At 47.3% G+C, this 16,611-nt stretch overlaps 8 protein-coding genes across 8 annotated transcripts; 3 read left to right on the plus strand and 5 right to left on the minus strand.

Moving 5' to 3' along the window:
* Positions 1-2,227: 2,227 nt before the first annotated feature.
* Positions 2,228-3,787, plus strand: EURHEDRAFT_416226 (SDR family oxidoreductase). The gene is made up of 4 exons (XM_040782901.1): positions 2,228-2,577; positions 2,638-2,777; positions 2,833-3,022; positions 3,091-3,787. The coding sequence occupies exons 1-4, from the start codon at positions 2,298-2,300 to the stop codon at positions 3,684-3,686; spliced, it is 1,206 nt and encodes a 401-aa protein (XP_040635240.1). The 5' UTR covers positions 2,228-2,297; the 3' UTR covers positions 3,687-3,787.
* Positions 3,788-4,794: 1,007 nt separating this feature from the next.
* EURHEDRAFT_389403 (uncharacterized protein) lies at positions 4,795-5,702 on the minus strand (the record flags this gene model as incomplete). The annotated part of the gene is made up of 1 exon (XM_040779781.1): positions 4,795-5,702. One exon carries the CDS (start codon positions 5,700-5,702, stop codon positions 4,965-4,967), a length of 738 nt encoding a protein of 245 aa, XP_040635241.1. The 3' UTR covers positions 4,795-4,964.
* Positions 5,703-5,975: 273 nt separating this feature from the next.
* Positions 5,976-7,438, minus strand: EURHEDRAFT_546364 (MDR family NADP-dependent oxidoreductase; the record flags this gene model as incomplete). Its single annotated transcript, XM_040787461.1, has 4 exons — positions 5,976-6,544; positions 6,582-6,896; positions 6,917-6,990; positions 7,418-7,438. The coding sequence occupies 4 exons, from the start codon at positions 7,436-7,438 to the stop codon at positions 6,052-6,054; spliced, it is 903 nt and encodes a 300-aa protein (XP_040635242.1). The 3' UTR covers positions 5,976-6,051.
* A 272-nt stretch (positions 7,439-7,710) lies between these two features.
* On the plus strand, positions 7,711-8,222 carry EURHEDRAFT_389404 (uncharacterized protein; the record flags this gene model as incomplete). Its single annotated transcript, XM_040779782.1, has 3 exons — positions 7,711-7,861; positions 7,971-8,049; positions 8,111-8,222. 3 exons carry the CDS (start codon positions 7,711-7,713, stop codon positions 8,220-8,222), a joined length of 342 nt encoding a protein of 113 aa, XP_040635243.1.
* Positions 8,223-9,142: 920 nt separating this feature from the next.
* EURHEDRAFT_416228 (NAD(P)-binding protein) lies at positions 9,143-10,356 on the minus strand. Its single transcript, XM_040782902.1, has one exon. The coding sequence runs from the start codon at positions 10,185-10,187 to the stop codon at positions 9,237-9,239; it is 951 nt and encodes a 316-aa protein (XP_040635244.1). The 5' UTR covers positions 10,188-10,356; the 3' UTR covers positions 9,143-9,236.
* Positions 10,357-10,434: 78 nt separating this feature from the next.
* On the minus strand, positions 10,435-11,815 carry EURHEDRAFT_546370 (uncharacterized protein; the record flags this gene model as incomplete). The annotated part of the gene is made up of 2 exons (XM_040787462.1): positions 10,435-11,408; positions 11,632-11,815. The coding sequence occupies 2 exons, from the start codon at positions 11,813-11,815 to the stop codon at positions 10,807-10,809; spliced, it is 786 nt and encodes a 261-aa protein (XP_040635245.1). The 3' UTR covers positions 10,435-10,806.
* A 568-nt stretch (positions 11,816-12,383) lies between these two features.
* Positions 12,384-12,680, minus strand: EURHEDRAFT_464533 (uncharacterized protein; the record flags this gene model as incomplete). Its single annotated transcript, XM_040784968.1, has 1 exon — positions 12,384-12,680. A coding segment is annotated over one exon (297 nt), but the record flags the coding sequence as incomplete, so codon positions are not given.
* Positions 12,681-14,015: 1,335 nt separating this feature from the next.
* On the plus strand, positions 14,016-16,526 carry EURHEDRAFT_405878 (uncharacterized protein; the record flags this gene model as incomplete). Its single annotated transcript, XM_040780419.1, has 3 exons — positions 14,016-14,318; positions 14,370-15,061; positions 15,122-16,526. The coding sequence occupies 3 exons, from the start codon at positions 14,016-14,018 to the stop codon at positions 16,524-16,526; spliced, it is 2,400 nt and encodes a 799-aa protein (XP_040635247.1).
* Positions 16,527-16,611: the final 85 nt, after the last annotated feature.

Raw genomic sequence — 16,611 nt, forward strand, 5'->3', positions numbered from 1 at the left:
GCTGGAATTCAACATATCTGATGCTTCGACGTGCTAAGCGGCTACAAACTGTTTGTGATGAATTCTGTATGCAGTACAGTCGCCATGATCTACAGCTAAGCCAAGAGGAATGGCGGCAGGTTGATTATCTTCTTACAATCACCCAGCCTTTTTATACCTTCACAACCACCCTGTCGAAGAGTAAGGATATCACTGTCCATACCATTTTCGGTATCTACAACAAACTGTTCAGTCATCTAGAGAAATCGATGGCAAAGCTTGCACGAAAGAAGGTCAACTGGAAGACAGTGATGCTATCTGCCCTAAAGCAAGCCAAGTTGAAGCTATCCCAGTATTATAGCATGACTGATGAAATCCCTGGTGATCTGTATGCAATTGGTACAATTTTGGCCCCGCAAAATAAGCTTCATTTCTTTTCAACCAAGGATTGGGAGCCATGCTGGCGCGTACGATACCGCAAAAGCCTTGAGGATTGCCTTGTGCCCTACCAACAGCAATATTCAGATACACAGCCTAGATCCAATGGTCAATATTCGGCCGATCAGGTCTCTGATATTGATATGCTTATCACATCAACTACAGCCTTCCAGCCACAGATGGACGCCAACAATGAACTTACATGATATCTTGGAAGCAGTATGCTACTCACCCTGACCTCTTCTATCTCCCTTGCTTATCTTATTTCTAGGCACTCGTCTGATCAATCCGCGGCTTTTCTGGAAGGATCAACAGCATGAATTTCCTATCCTTGCAAGCCTAGCACGAGATGTGCTTACAACACCTGCTACTGGTTCTGGTGTTGAACAACTATTCAATTCAGCTCGTGATATATGTCACTACCGTCAAGGCTCTCTCAAATCCACAACAATAAGGGATCTTATGATGTTTATGTGTACATCAAAATTTGATATTGAATCAGAGCAGCTAGCCCTTGTTGATGAATACCTCACAGCCTGGGAGATCCAAGCAGCAAGGGAAGAAAAGGATGCACATAAAACAGGAGATGAATTCAATCCAATTAGTGATGATGAGGAAGATGCCCCAGTGACTATATCCCCGCTGCTACGGCCGCCCAGTGAGTGTGTGCCCAGTAAAAGGCCCAGGATTGATATTACAGAGGACCAGGAGGCACTGAATGAACTAAATAATGAGAACAACGAGGATGAAAATCCTCTGCCTGACAACAGCAACCTGTATGGCGAAAATAATACTCGGAGGCGAACATCAGGACGGGTTCCAAAGTGTCTGAGGCGAGATGAGGATCAGTTTGTGTATCATAAGCCTTAAAGAATAGTAGGATTAGAAGTAGGATTAGAAACATGACAGCTCTCATCTGATTCCCTACTAGAATTATTTGCTCTGATCTCTGCCTGAACTGTAAACCAATTACACAAAATTACAGACAGGATGTGCATAAAATATGCATATCACAGGATTTCCTATGTTTGCACTGTTTGTGGAACCTGAGGTTCGAGTCAAACCTGCCAGGTTCGATTCCAAAAATCCTGAAGTCGGATCGCGACTCCAAGGCCTTGGAACCTGACCCTGAATCTTGGCGGTTCTGAGTCGAATCGAACCTGACGAGTCGCGACTCCTTACGAGGTCTACTAAATACCGAGGCCTGTCTGCTCCCAGATTCTGTCGCTCGAGGCATTGCGGCCGAAGTTATACATTTTCCATGTAGGAATATCTGACATACCTATGACAAATGTTATTGCAATTAAGTCTCAAGGGTGACATTCCGTTCGCCAAGCTTGCATCCTGCTTGGTTAGGTATCCCGGACATGTTAGGGCTTGGTCTCGGCCACCCATCGCGAGGGTGGGAATCCAATTGTATCCCACCACATCCATGCTTGCGAGTAATAATTAATTTATATCCATCGAGTTAGATATCAGGCGATGTCACTTCCGAGCACGGGAATATTGAAATCCAATTCGTCTAACGGAGGAAATGCCGCTGTGGGTCTACAACCCGTTTGGCCGCCAGTGTTAGCGTCCTGCGCCGCATCCAAATAATATCCTGCTAACAACCCGTTATCCCTCGTTCCTAACGGGGGGCCAATTATAGTCCATATTGGTCTCTGGAGTTGGCCACATGCCACATCTATGGGTTATTTTGACAGTCGGTGCGCGCCGCATTTCCGCGTCGTTTGAGTGATACGTGGACTTTGCTTTTCTCGGCAATTGTACTGCCTCTATGGATTATATAGCCCACGATCGCTTCAAAGCTCCTTTGAATAGAATCACGATTCTTATATTCTTCCTCTAGTAATTCACCACGCCATCATCACCGCAGGATGGGTAGCAGTCAGAACGTTGCGCTTATTTTTGGTGCCAGTGGCATCTCAGGTTGGGCGGTGGCCAAAAACTGCCTTTCCTATCCTTTAACTCAAACATTCGACCGTGTTATTGCACTCACAAACCGTCCTCGCTTGCTGAAAGAGTGTGGGCTTCCTGAGGACAACAGACTTGAGCTGTATTCTGGGATCAACCTGCGTGGTAGCCTGGATGATGTGTTGGAGAGTATGAGGGAGAAAATTCCCTTTCTCAATGAGGTCACTCACATGTACTATTGTGGTAGGTTGGGCACCATGGCCATTGATCAGGGGGCACACTAATTAGTATGGTCAACAATAGCGTACTCTAACGCGACTTCGTACACTGAAAATGTCATGGACATCAAGAATATCAATACAGAAATGACATATAATGCCGTGCATTCCACAGACAAGCTATGTGAGAGTCTTAAGTTCATTGTACTCCAAACCGGCACGAATGTAAGGTGATCTTTGGTTCAATATAAGATGGGATCTTACTGACACCACAGACAAGAATTACGGCGTTGCTGTGCTACAGCACATAGACAAGATTGAGATCAACCCACCTCTCATTGAAAAGGCCCCGCGCGTTCCTGCCCCCTACAGCAATGAGATATTCTATTACGCCCAAGTGGATCTGATTCAGGAAGCAGCAAAGGGGAAGCAGTGGGGTTGGTGTGAGGTTCGACCAGACAACATTGTTGGTATGCTCTCTCACCGCGGCTTATCGTGACCAAATAACCTTAAACCGTCATGCTAATGTTGAGTATAGGTTTTGTGCCAACTGAGACCGGGATGAACTTACTAGAGCCGGTGGCCTTATACCTTGCACTGTTTCGATTTGTCAATGGACCGGGAGCTATTGTCCCTTTCCCAGGGAGCCGCAAAAACTTCAACTGTCTATACACAGATTCATCACAGGACATCATCAGCAAATCTGAAATATACCTGTCCATTGTCAAGCCAAGCGAGGCCAATGGGGAAGCATTCAACACTGCAGATACAGATATTCCAGGTTCATGGTCCATGAAGTGGCCTATGCTGGCCAAATATTTCGGGCTCCATGGGACGGAGCCCACTATTGATGGCTGGGGCGGTATTGATAAATGGTGGGACGAGCACCAGGCCGATTACTGGAAGATGTGTGAGATGTATGGGCTCCAGCAGCGAACTATTTCGGATTCGAGCTGGATATTTGTGAAAGCTGGCTTGACTATGCTGAATTGTAATCGACAGCTAAGCTTGGACAAGATAAGGGACTTTGGATTCAAAGAGGAGCTTCCTGTTGGCCAGGGCCATTACATCGCCCTCGATCGAATGATAAATGAACGGCTCCTTCCACGAAAGCAGTCCTTGGTATGCAAATGATCGGGCATTGCTATCTTATATATTGAAATTATTGAATTTCTTCAGTCATAGTTTTAAACTTTAGTGATGTTGTCTATGAAATATCTATTGCACACCTTGGAATATGCCCTGCTCCGACTCTGAGTCAGTACGGATAATTATTCTTTAAGTTCTCAACTAACTGTCACAATTTTTTCTTTTCTTTTTTCCTTTCCATAGCCCCATAACATCCTTCCTAAACTTGGACCCATGTGATTTGCTCGCTCTTGGCCACATCCCCTATTATGGGGGAAACCTCGGACTTACTGACCTGCTGACCGCTAATGGAATTGTGCAAAGACCGATAGTAATGGTTGAAATGTAGCTTCTTGGCACCCTAGGTAACCCTGTGTCACGGAGTACGGGCATTCACCAACAATGCAAGATGTTTGTAAACTTTGGCCTGTTTGAATATAGGGCAGGAACCCCCTTCACACACTAGATAGCGCAGCGCTGGCAGGCCCAGCTTCTTTCTTTCCTTCTACATGTTAGTATTTCGATAGAGAGTCTACCAATAAATTTATATTGTTCGAGACTGTCACACCCTGTGTCTGATTGTTTCGTTGAACATGCAGTTCAGACACCGTTATTTGCAGGTACCGAGCGTTTGTCAGGCCAGAGGAATGCGAAATCCTTTGTACTCTGGCATTATCTCTGAAAATGACAGTCTTTATGTTTCTGAGAAAAAACACGGACTTGTCAGGCAGCTCTCCACTGTGTAGTGTTCTCTGGACACTGCCTATATGCTACTTTCTGTAGCTATCGTTGTCTGTCTGTTCCTTTCTCTTTTTTGCGCGAGTGGGAGAGGATACCATAATTATAGCCATTTTATGGTTTGGGGCTGTGATAGGGCTATTATAATAAATTCATTTCCCTCGTTGTGAGTTCTTTGAAGGTGGTTCATGTTCTTACAGCAAATCAGTATTCATTGTTGTTGTAGGCCCACCGAAAACCGAAGTATTGTTATATTAAATCTTCTTGATCCAGAAGAATATAAAGCACAAAAATATCATGCAGATGTGATACCAGCTGTCACGGGCTCGGAATAGTAGATAATAACGAACTGAATTCCTATCTAAACTATTGTAGCCATAGATGAAAATATCGAATCTGGAAAGAAGAAGAGAATGATATTTACAGGAGAAAGAGGTGTTGTCCATGGCATGTGTGACCACGCTAGCGCTTTCTTTTGTTTGTTTGCTAGGATGACAGCATTTGCCCCGTTAGTGGTGTTTGTTGATATTAGCTCTTAAGTGCCAATCAAGAAAACCAAATGATTTGCTCCCTTTCCTTTTCCCGCTTTCTCTTTCGAATCTCGCTTTTCCACTCTCCGGGCTCAAATTTCAAATCCTCCAACGCAGGACAATTCCCAACATCAGGACAATATTGGGCTCCCGCATTCTGCAACACCATTGCGTATTCATCCATTGACAAAGTCAAATCCAATTTGCTCCATAGATCGCGCAACTTGTTCATATCCTTTATTGTCTGTGGCTCGCCCTTCCAGTCCCACACGAATACCCCTCCGCTTGAAGGAAGCCCAACGAACCGCGAAATAGTAGTGGAGGCTCGACTGTAATGCAATGATTCCATTTTCCAGCAGGCATCATATGTCCAGTAGTTCAGCCGCGAGGAGCTTACCCACTGACCACCGAACAGACGGAGTGAACTGCAGAAGGCATCTTCCGCGGCTTGGTCCTTAGAACGATGAGAAACGTTGAATCGATCAATTTCAAGATACTGCAGCAAAACTGCGTCAAGCGAGGTCATCCAGAGCCCACCGCTGGAGGGGTAGCAAAATACCATGCCATTAGCAGGATTGAAGCGGGTGGTGGGAAGGTCGCAGGAGAGAGGGTATTCGCTGATTGGGACGCGTGTAAGATCTGTTGAAATGGGCTTTTGATCTTTTATGTTGATTATTTTGGCGAAGATTGATGGTTGCTTCCAAATGATGATGAGAGAAATTGAGAGGAGCAGTATGTATTGTATATTGGACATGTTGGTTGACCACTGATCAGATATGACTTTTTTTTTTATCCATGATGAGTATGTTGCCAGATATACAACACTCAGCCTAATGTGGCAGTGATAATCTAAGGCCGAGTTAACTGATATCGCCTTCCGTTAGACTGCGACAAGATCCGCAAACCAAAGTCCGGCAAAAGCCCTGCCACTGGGATATGTCCTTTTATACTGTACCTGTAAACACGTGACTTATTGATTTCTGGAAGTCCGAGGAAATTCCCACCTGGCATATGTTATTAGCGTTAGGTTAATGCAAAAAGGTCCACTGACTTCTACTTCAATACTCCGATAAGCACCAGTGTCTCATGAGGCAAGCATCAGTCTAAAACTTCAGCAGTGTCTTGCCTTTATTCTTTCCCTGAAGGATCCCGACTAGTCCCTCAGCAGCATTTTCAATACCGACTGTTTCATGAATGAGAGTTCTGATAAAGCCCTCTTTGATCCGTCGCTGCATGTTCCTCTGATGCCCCAAGAAGTATTTATGAGCGAACCCCGGATCCGAGACAATAAACCCGCGGATGCTGAGACGCCTCCTGATGACATTGTGGAGGTTATTAATTGGATAAGCAGCACCGTCCAAATCAGAAACCATACCGCAGACAACAGCGCAACCGAAATCATACATGACATCCAGAGTAGCCTCGAGGTGCTCGCCACCAATATTGTCATGGTAAATATCCAATCCCTGTGGAGCGAGACGTGCGAGAGTATTACTAGGTTCCTCGTTCATATAGTTAAAGCCGGCGTCAAAATCCAGCCCAGTAAGAATGTAGTTCACCTTCTCATCCGAGTCAACATTTTCAACGAGACTTGGCCTTCTCTTTTAACCAATTGCGCGACATTCTGGCCCACGGCACCACTCGCAGCGGAAATGAAATAGTACCGTCTTTCTTCGGTTTTATGGTTTCGTAGAAAGAGTAGGCAGTTAGGCAGGACATCCCTAAGGTGCAGAGGAAGACACGGATCTCTAGTCCGAGGGGAATCCCCAGAGAACGGATTCTAGCAGCGGAATTCTTAACGAGCGTGACGTACTTCTGAATCGGAATTTCGCCGATGATGAGCTGGTCCTCTTTGTAGGAGTCGTTGTTTGGCTTTAGGACCTTGCCGATGCCGAAAGCGTCGATGGGTTTGTTGAGATGGAAGGGTGGAGAATATATTTGAGCTCGGCTGGGCGCATACGGCCGCACATGTAGGGATCAAAACTCGCATAGAGAGATTTGATAAGGAGCCCATTCTTAGGAGCGTAGGCGCGGGCAACAAACTCGACAGATTTTCACCAGGGGCAGGGAAGTCTTGGGGAATATTTTCAAAGATCAACGCTTTGTTGGAATCCATGCTGAGATTTTGGAGCTGCAGAAGATGAGCTTGGAGACAATAGAATAAAATAAGTGAGCATATTAATTTCCGGCTGAGTTACCACATTTTTATAGACAAGAATCGGAGAGATTCTCAGTGCCGTCTCCAGGGTTGTTGTATCGAGAATACTTCGGAGTACAGAGTCCATCCATCGGGAGTGATTATTGCTCCGCTCAAGTGTTGACATCATCACAAATCCTGTGATGAAGATCAAATGAAGACCGGACCGATCTAGCGAGCTCCGGAGAGGCTTCATCGCCGTGCGATGAAACCTCTTAGTTAGCTTTAGCAAGCACTTTACGGTAACTTAAGCCTAATGAGTGTGTTCACACTTCTTGTGGCCGAGCGGTCATTTTGGCTGACAATATCTATTGGCAGAGTTTGTTTTGACGACTTATGAGAATTCTCTTGATTAGCCATGACCAATCAGAACCAGAATCTTCTGCCTACCAAAAAAATACGCATTATTACTGCCCGATCAGTGGATGGATACGACTAGATGGTGCTAGGCCCGGGCATTACGGCTATGCAGCCAGCATCCTTCGACTATGGACCAGCGTATTGCATTGTGCACTTCACACTGTTTATTTCTTTTTCGCAACATTCTTCTCCTGGTATTTAGATGATGGTCGCCACCGCCGCGCCCAGCGCTGAGCCCATCGAGCTCGATGCCCGCGGCCTCGAGGCGAGAGAAGACCGCATCAATGTGGATGTTTGCTTACAGGCGAACTGGGGGAGCTGCACTAGTATTGCAGTTTACACTCAACATGATTGCTGTTCGTGGCTACACCCATCATGACCCAACCCAGTCCTTTGGCCCCTTTCAACCTATCAAACCCCCAAGTCAACCGCCATGATTAAAACTAATTCATTGACTGCGTGCAGACTCGTTGAACGGCAGTACCGTCAACGAAAATGTCAGATCAGTTAAGATCCCTGATGGGTACCGCTGTCGCTTCTGGGCGTATGTTTTGTCCGCTTGTGTTTTGATGGAGAGACCCTAACTGACTTGTGCTTCTGTGTAGCTCAACAAAGTGCAATGGCGATAGTACGGCCGATATCTATTCCCCGAAAGCGCATCAGATCCCGACGAATATGCAGAGCTCGGCAAGCTCTATCAAGTGCTATAAGAACTGAGCAGTGTTTGGACTTGTTTAGACCATCTGTTTATAAGGAATCTCGACGAGGGGAAAGGCTCGGTGGTTGTTGGGTCTGATGCCTTTATTACCGAATAGAGCATACTGCTAAAATCAGAGAAAACAGTGTTTAGATATGTACTAGAATATTGTTTGTGCTTTTATATATTCTCATACATGTGCCGAATTTTCTAGGCAATACCGACTATTGCTTGACAAGGCATGAGAATGGTATACAACCAAAAGTATGGACTACGGTATATGGTATATGGTACACTAACGACACAGCCATGTACAAATATTGAAGGAATGAAGCACATATAAGGATGCTCATTACCGTGTGCTTATGTAGTTACTGTTTAGTCCTTCGCGTCCAATAAATTATTCAAGCCTAAGGGCTAGTATCAACTCGTCAGTTACTCTTTTACTATGGGTATACGTACTCAATAGGCTCTATTTCCCTATTCGCTAATATTTACCACTTGTGGTTAAAACCTTCGGATTACCATCACTTCCAGGAACCCTATCCGTGTTCGTCAGATCACCTCGTCAGATTCCAGGTTTGTATTTGCTCCTCAGCGTCACGGAGCATGAGCACTTTCTCAGTCACATGACATGTTTGAACCCTTTGTGTTGATTCCTTTTTTCTGTGTTAGGGCGAGGTCCTCTCACATCAATTAGTCTAGCTCTGGCAGGCCTAGAGCTCTTACTTTTTCTTCTCCATGCTAGTACTTCGCCAGATAGTCTACCAATAGATTTATATTGCTCGATACTATCACAAAAAATACAGTGATAATTTATTTTACTTGAAGGGATATCTATTTATAAAAGCTTGCTGCTCAGAGTATATAATTTCAGCACCATAATACTTCATATACTAGGTTTTAGATACTTTGCAGTTGGGATATTGAGTTATAAAAAGTGCCATTTTATATGGAGTGCAGAAGTGCACAGCTCAGCCGTGGGTTACGTACGTTATCTAGCATGGAAAATTACAATGCATTCTGTTCGCTCACTACACCACATATCTCTCAAGTTCCTTTTCCGTCCAATCCCAGATCTTCTGCGCCAGGGCATCATCCTCTCCTAACGGCGAGACGGCCCCCGCAATCCCCACGGGCTCGTAATATTCGCCGCTCTGGACGTCCTTAGATACTGACGCCCAGAGCTGATTGTGCGCTCCCTGGTCAACTGAGGTAAAGCCCCATCTGGCCACCTTTCCCAGTAGCCGGACAACGGGCGGTGAGCCCGTGGCGTTGTTCACGAGATTGGTGCGCACGATACCCGGATGAATGGACACACAGGTAAATTGCGGGTATTTGCGAGCCAGATGACGCGTCCAGAGGACCATGGCCAACTTGCTTTGTCCATAGCGGCCGAACGCGCCGAGGTCGTCGGCGGGTTTGCGCAGCAAGTCGAAGAGCATGCCTTCTTTGGGGGCATAAATGAGGGCGTGCGACGAGACCGCGACGATACGTACATCCTGCGGGGGGCCGCTGGTGTCTCTATCAGACCCGACGGTCCGCTCCAGCAGCGGCAGCAGGAGCTTGACCAGCAGTGCATGGCCGAGGTAGTTGGTGCCGAACTGCAGCTCGTAGCCGTTCTGGGTCAGGCCCGGCGGGGCAGCCATGACCCCCGCATTGAGCATCAGGATGTCTAGGCAGTCGGACTCGGTTATCACCGTGCGGGCGGCCTGTACTACCGAGTCTAGGGATGAAAGGTCCATCGACAGCACCTTGATCGGGGGTGTGTTGGGCACTTGCTGCCGGATCTCATCGACCGCGGCTTGGGCCTTGTCGACGTTGCGGGCTGCCAGCCAGATCAGTGCCGGTTGGTGGCGGGCATATTCTAACACGCATTGCTTGCCCAGGCCAATGTTGCCGCCCGTCACAAGAATTACTTTGCCGTTGAGCGGCGGGATGTCCTTCTCCGGATCGAAGGGCACGGATTTGCACCCGAAGACCATGATGCGTGATAGTGATATAAATGGTACTAATGGGAGCTAGGCGGCCATAGGAGGCAGAAGGGTGAAATGGCAGAAGAGAAAGAAGTAGCACAACAAAAAGGGCGGGTGTCCCTTCGTATATAGTCATGAATCATCGTCATAGATCCCGAACATCATCCTCCGCTTGGTCAGTCCGGCCCGAGAAGGAAAAGAAAGGAGGGTTTCCTTTCTCTTTCTTTCTTTCCTGACTCGGATGAAATCAGCAACCCGGCTGATAGATGTTATGATTTGATAGGTGGAATGAAGTGAGAAGGATTGAGATCCTTCAGCATCGTTCATGAATTACGAGAAGCGGGGCTTTCTATATCTCGGAGCGATTCATGTCCCCTGGCCGATGGATTACGAGTTTTCAGGACTTCAGCAAAATATTGTCGAATTCTCTCGTTTGTGGCAAGCAACCAATTGTCAAGGTGTTAACAGTTGAAGTTCAAAACAAGGCAGGTTTATGATATTGTCTGTGCTCACTGAGAGCACTGGTCTTAGACAAACAATGACTCTAGGTTATTCATGCAAACTTGATATCTTGATCTATGTCTCTAACAAGTGATGTTTATTGGTGTTAAATTGATAGTCCTAACTCTCAGTCTCTATCTGAATTGTCACTGTTATTATTCGCACGATCAGATTGCCGGCTGAGCAGGCTGACTTCGAAGGAAAGACCAAGGGAGTTGTTATAGCTTCCTCGCGAACCCATGGCGATAGGTGATGGACTATCGGAGAAGTCGAATTCGGGTAAATATGGAGGAGTCGGTGATAGAGACACGGCCATCGGAACGTCCTTCCGGGTCTGCAATTGAACATTCCATCCAGAATCGACACCCCATCTCCAGCGCGGGGCCGCTAGGTCCTCGGCGGATAATGAAGAAGCGTTGTCGCCACCACAAATTGGCCACCAGCCCAACGCGGCAGGCTCTCGCCGGTTTCTTACTTCTTTTGTATCCATCGCGTGTGTATTCCACATCCTCCGGACTATGGCACTGTTGGCAAGATAGGAATATTTCGCCGTGATAGAACCTGGAGGCTTGGGGACAATCGGTTCTCCAGGGAACTGACTAAAGATTCGCAGTAGAAACCAGGCCATGGTGGCGAGAAGACTCTCCAGCACATAGGTTAGGCGAGCATCTTGCGTTATCCGGGGCTGGGGATAGAAAAATCTGGCATGCACCGTTTGAGTTGTCGCAGCTATGGACATGTTTTGCGCGTATGGCGGAGTAAGGTCAGAAGTTGAGTGAGATATTGGGTGTACATGTGCTGCGCCGACTGAGCGAGACCTTCCGGATCAAGTAATCAGGACAGGTTCTACTATCAGTATTAGGCATCAACGACATAAACTCGAAGAAGTTTGTGCTGCTTCCTTGTGTCGGCCACAGCGTGTTGCTTTTCAGCTGTCCATCCACGAACTCACTATCCGCATATTGATCCATTCGGTATATGGGGGGTGCAAACCAGTTGGGCTGCATGTCTGGATAGGAGCCCTCGTGCACTATAGACTGCGCATCAAACGATATCGGCTGCCAGGGGAGCAATGCCTCTTGACCGCCGATCTCGGTATGCCTGGACCTGGTGTAGGTGGTGTTGATACTCACCATGCTGAGATTCCAAGTACATACTGACCCTCTCATCGTTGGAAACGAGATGTTTAGGGTGTTTTGTGTTGCCCAGGTGGGGCTACCGGTGGAGTTTTAAGGGGGGTTCGATTCATGAACGGCTTTGCAAGTGAGGTAGCCTGCCAGATGCAACAAGTAGGGCACATCAACCAGCGTTGAAGGACTGTGCCAGCTGTTGATTCCTCGTAAATCGGCCTCCGCTTGATAAAACTTCAGCGCAGAGCTCTGATAAAAATTGAAAGTACCAATGGAGCTGCTGTTGAAGGCCATAGATTGGATGAGAATGGAACATAACTTAAAATTTCAAAAAGCAAACAACTTTCGGAAAGGATTGAAATATGCAAAGCCCAACCTAGAGACCAACAGCCGTTCAGAAATATATATTTTGAACGTGCCCCGTGAGTTGTTTATAGATGTATAGCGTCGTCATGAGCCCATTCTGCCAAACTATGCACGTGCCTCGAAACTACATCCATCGCGTATTAGCCTATATATAGTTCTTGGACAAAGGAAGCCCTCGTAAACGCAACTGAGTCATTTCAGTTTGCTGCTATCTATGCAGGTGATTGACTGAAAAAGATGGGCGAATTCTCTTTGTATCAAGCTGACGCTGTTGCGCGACAACCTTGGCTGGAAAGTCCAGATGCAGTATGTGTGAAAAGCTTTGCATGTCTTTCTTAGTGTATACGGGACTTCCAGTGTCTTTCTCTTCAGACCAAAACATAAAGTGGCCGGTAACGACTCCAACCTTCCCCAGATCAGTGCAGTCTGCCCCAATCTTGCCAATAGCCAGCCCATGCCAGTACACATGGTCTTGCTCCGCCATCATTTTGAATGCGTTGAGGCCGCCGGGGAGATCATATCGATAACTTTGGAGCCTTTATAGTAAGCAAAATGTTTCCCCAAGGTTCACAAATAAACTATTTGGCTAATATTTGATAAGGAATAATGTAACGACTCAACCCAGCGCCTTCATCAGCAAACATAATTAGCACGGCAAACAATACCATGGAAGCAATCAAGACAAACAAGCTGCTTAGCGAGACCACACACAACCATATGGGACTGTTAGAACTTGTGTAGCACGGAGGCCGCAGCGCGACCTCCGCAGTGCGGACTTATGCATTATTACCCATCGTCTATTCATGTACATAGATAACAGGTCATATGACTAATGCCAGTCATGTGACCGCCGCGAGAATACTTTGCGGCGCTGGTGGTTGGACTTTAGACACCAGCGATTAGTCTCTTGAACACTACGCATATAGTCCTCAGTGCGCTCATCACGCTGTCTCAATCCCTTCTTTCTAACAGGGACTTCTTCACGTGAATAGACTTGCCTCTTAGTTTCTTTTCTTCTCCAGATTCGATATTCTAGTCAATGGCTACACTGGTTTAGATAGGAATATCATTTCATTAGTATCTACTGGTCCGAGCCCGTGACACTGGGTCAATGGCCCGGCAATATGTGTGCACACGTCGACTATAAGAATCTCCTGGCCTCGCTACTCGGGCCAACCACTTATCCGATCAATCCGTATCACTTCCCTTCGTACAATCGTCGCATATTCAAATCGATCAATAACAATATATCTGGCCTTGATACGGCAGGGTTGTCGGTCCTCAAGCCCAGACCCCGTACTTTACATAACGCGGGTGTGACCTTAATGGTGTATTTTACAAGAAATTGCGAATACAAATGTTAAATTGCTAAAGAAGGAAAAAGAAGAATAAAAGGGAATAAAAGTGTCTCGATCTAATGGAAAATCCCTCCGACATCCGCAACGACTAGCAAAGGATGGGCTGACACAGAAAAAGCTGTTGGCCGAACTCGAAGATTTGCCGGATGTGAGGTGTGTCCCTATGAGGAACGTACCCGCCGTCGTACCCGCCGTCGTACCCGCCGTCGTACCCGCCGTCGTACCCGCCATGACGTATCCAACTCTGATGCCTTCCCTTGTCTGTAGCCATCATACCGGAACAGGTGGCAAATACTGACCTAGGTTTAGCCTCCAAAATCGAAGTGAAGGGTAAGTGTGCCTAGAGACATATACAACAGTTCCAGGTTCTACGTACTAGCTCTTTTAACTAATGCAAGGGCCAGATCGATGATCAACCGACCCGTGTGTTTTGCATAGAATCACCAGTCCTCACGGAATCCACTACTAGTTCAGACACAACGATGCTCAACCGGGTCCCCATCCGGCGCTTGCCAAATCGGCACACAGATCAAAGATCGCGTCGCATCGCTCGTGCCTGTGATGAATGTCGAGCGCGCAAATCGAAATGCGATGGCAAAAGGCCAGTGTGCAGCCTGTGCGCCAGCGCGGGTCGGGAGTCCTGCGTTTATTCTGAGTCGAAGCGAATCCAGGAGCGGAGAGAGTTGGAGTCAGCGAACCAGGAAGTCGATCGCTATGATAGACTGCTTCGAGAGATATCTCAAGAAGTTGATCTACCCCTGGCGAAAAAGATCATGAAAGCATTGGTTTGTTTCAAGCCATTTCACAGACTTCATTCACGCTAATTGGTCGTCTAGCGGCCTTCACCCCGAGGGCAAGTGCCACAAGAAAGGGCAAGCAGTCCCTCTAGTGCCTCCTCAGCGTCTTCCGTCGGCTCTTTGGACGCTCTGGATACTCTCGACGAGGACGTCAACCAAAGCAAAGATAGCAGAGCTACGGGATACCTTGGCAAAAGTTCAGAAGCTGCCTGGCTGCAAAGTTTGGAAAAAGAACTTAGGGATCGACTAGGCGACGAAGGGGACTTCGAGAATCACCGAAAGTTTCAGCCCATGATGGCTGCACCCATGGCCTCGATGAACAACCATATCGAATCTGCTGATTACCCGAGTCTAGAAGACGATAATATTTACTCCCTACCGGCAAAAGCCCCAGCAGAACGGTTACTTAGGCTGTACCTGGACAGCGTGCAACCGTCTCTACCTATTATCCGCGAGGCCCTCTTCACAGACCAGTTTAATTCTTTGTACTCAGGCGAGTCAATACATCCTGGGAGAAAATGGTTGGCTGTGCTGAACCTAGTCTTCGCCATTAGTAGCAAGTTGTGTCAGATTTCCGGGCAAGATATTCAAAGCAGGGATCACCAGTTTTTCTCCCGAGCACAGAAGCTGAATATATCTGAGAGTCTAGTGGAGGACCACGAAGATTTGCAGCAAGTGCAGATGGAAACGCTCGCAGCATTCTATTTGTTGACTTCCTCACAGATCAATAGGTACGCCACGCACTGAGAAGTAGACCACCCCATCCAGTATGACCGTCTGACTTCCCACAGGGCATGGAAGATGATTGGCACAGCAACTCGTTCCAGCATCGCGCTGGGTCTACATCTCCGAGCTACGCATAACAAGTTGAACGCTTCAGCCCTTGAAGCTCGGCATAAGCTCTGGTGGTCGATCTTCATCTTAGAGAACCTTCTCTCTGTCATGACAGGGCGGGCTTCTGGATTGGGAAACAGCCTCTTTTCTGCACCCCCGCCCCTCGCTTCAAAGGGTATGGAATGTTTCACCAGTAACGCGCCGGAGGCCCGCCTAGAACGGCCATCTGAGAATCCGCCTATGAAGTGGACAATACACCAGCAACGCGAGCAACTCGAAGCCCAACAAGCGTCAATGAGGTCAATGGATGCTACCAACGAGCTATACTTTTTCTGCCTAGCAGATCTAGTTATGATCTCGCACACCGCATCCGCCCACGTGTACAACACTGATGCTGTGAGGCAGGGATGGAGTCATATTCAGAGCCGTATTGGCTTCTACAACAAGACAATGGAGGGGTGGTGTTCTAATTTACCAGACAGCTTGAGGTTCGAGGTAGTCAGCGCTGGACCGATTCTTTCCATCGGGGACGCCTATAGAGTCTCTCTGGCAATGCATTATTACAGTTCCAGAATCATCCTCAACAGGCCCTGTCTTACCCGACCGAAGAACGCGAAGAGCGGCAACAAAAAATACCTTTCTCGTTCTAGGAAAGAGACTGAGATGATCTGCTTGCACTCAGCTCTAGCGATTCTTTCTATTTTCCCAAATCAGCCAGATCCAGTCTGGGCTTGCTACGCCCCCTGGTGGAATGTTCTTCACTTCTTGGTTCAAGCCACTGCAATCTTGATCATAAACATTTCATTTGACTGCTCGCCGTCAAGAAAGCCGAGGAGCCAAAGTTTTACCAGTGATTCGAGCACTGATCAATTGCTGGAGGAGTCTGAAGTTGCCAATTCCGAAGCTATTCGTACCGCAGTCAAGAAAGCGTTACATTGGCTATATTGTCTTGGGGAAACGGACGGCTCTGCACGCTGGGCTTTTGAACTCTGCAACAGCTGCATCCGTCGTATAGTACCAAATGGCTTTGATCTAGATGAGTTTGCCTCCATGAATACTGCGTCCAAGGTGCCTTATCCAGACGTACCCACCGATCCCACTTATCAGCAACATCGGAGCAAGCTCGACGTGCCATACTCACAGTTTGTTGGTACGAGAAATTTCGGCTACGACCGTAGTACCGGCGTTGATGCGCTACTCTCGGACTTAGGAGCTACCGACGGTTTTGATGTCGCTGAACAGCCTTGTTTTGGCACCTTGGGACCTGAGATCGACATGTCCAATTATATTGTTGACCCAGAGTGCGCAACTCTCAATGAGATGCTGAAATCACTCGCAGGACCAGATAACAAGGCTATTTAGACGAGGCTATTTAGGCACTATTGTTGATGCCATTCTTGTCCTAGTTTCTCCCTTGCCAGCGGCGCAGTAGTAGTCTAATCTGTTT

Source organism: Aspergillus ruber (genome assembly GCF_000600275.1).
Source record: "Aspergillus ruber CBS 135680 unplaced genomic scaffold scaffold00033, whole genome shotgun sequence".
Classification (NCBI taxonomy): Eukaryota; Fungi; Ascomycota; class Eurotiomycetes; order Eurotiales; family Aspergillaceae; genus Aspergillus; species Aspergillus ruber.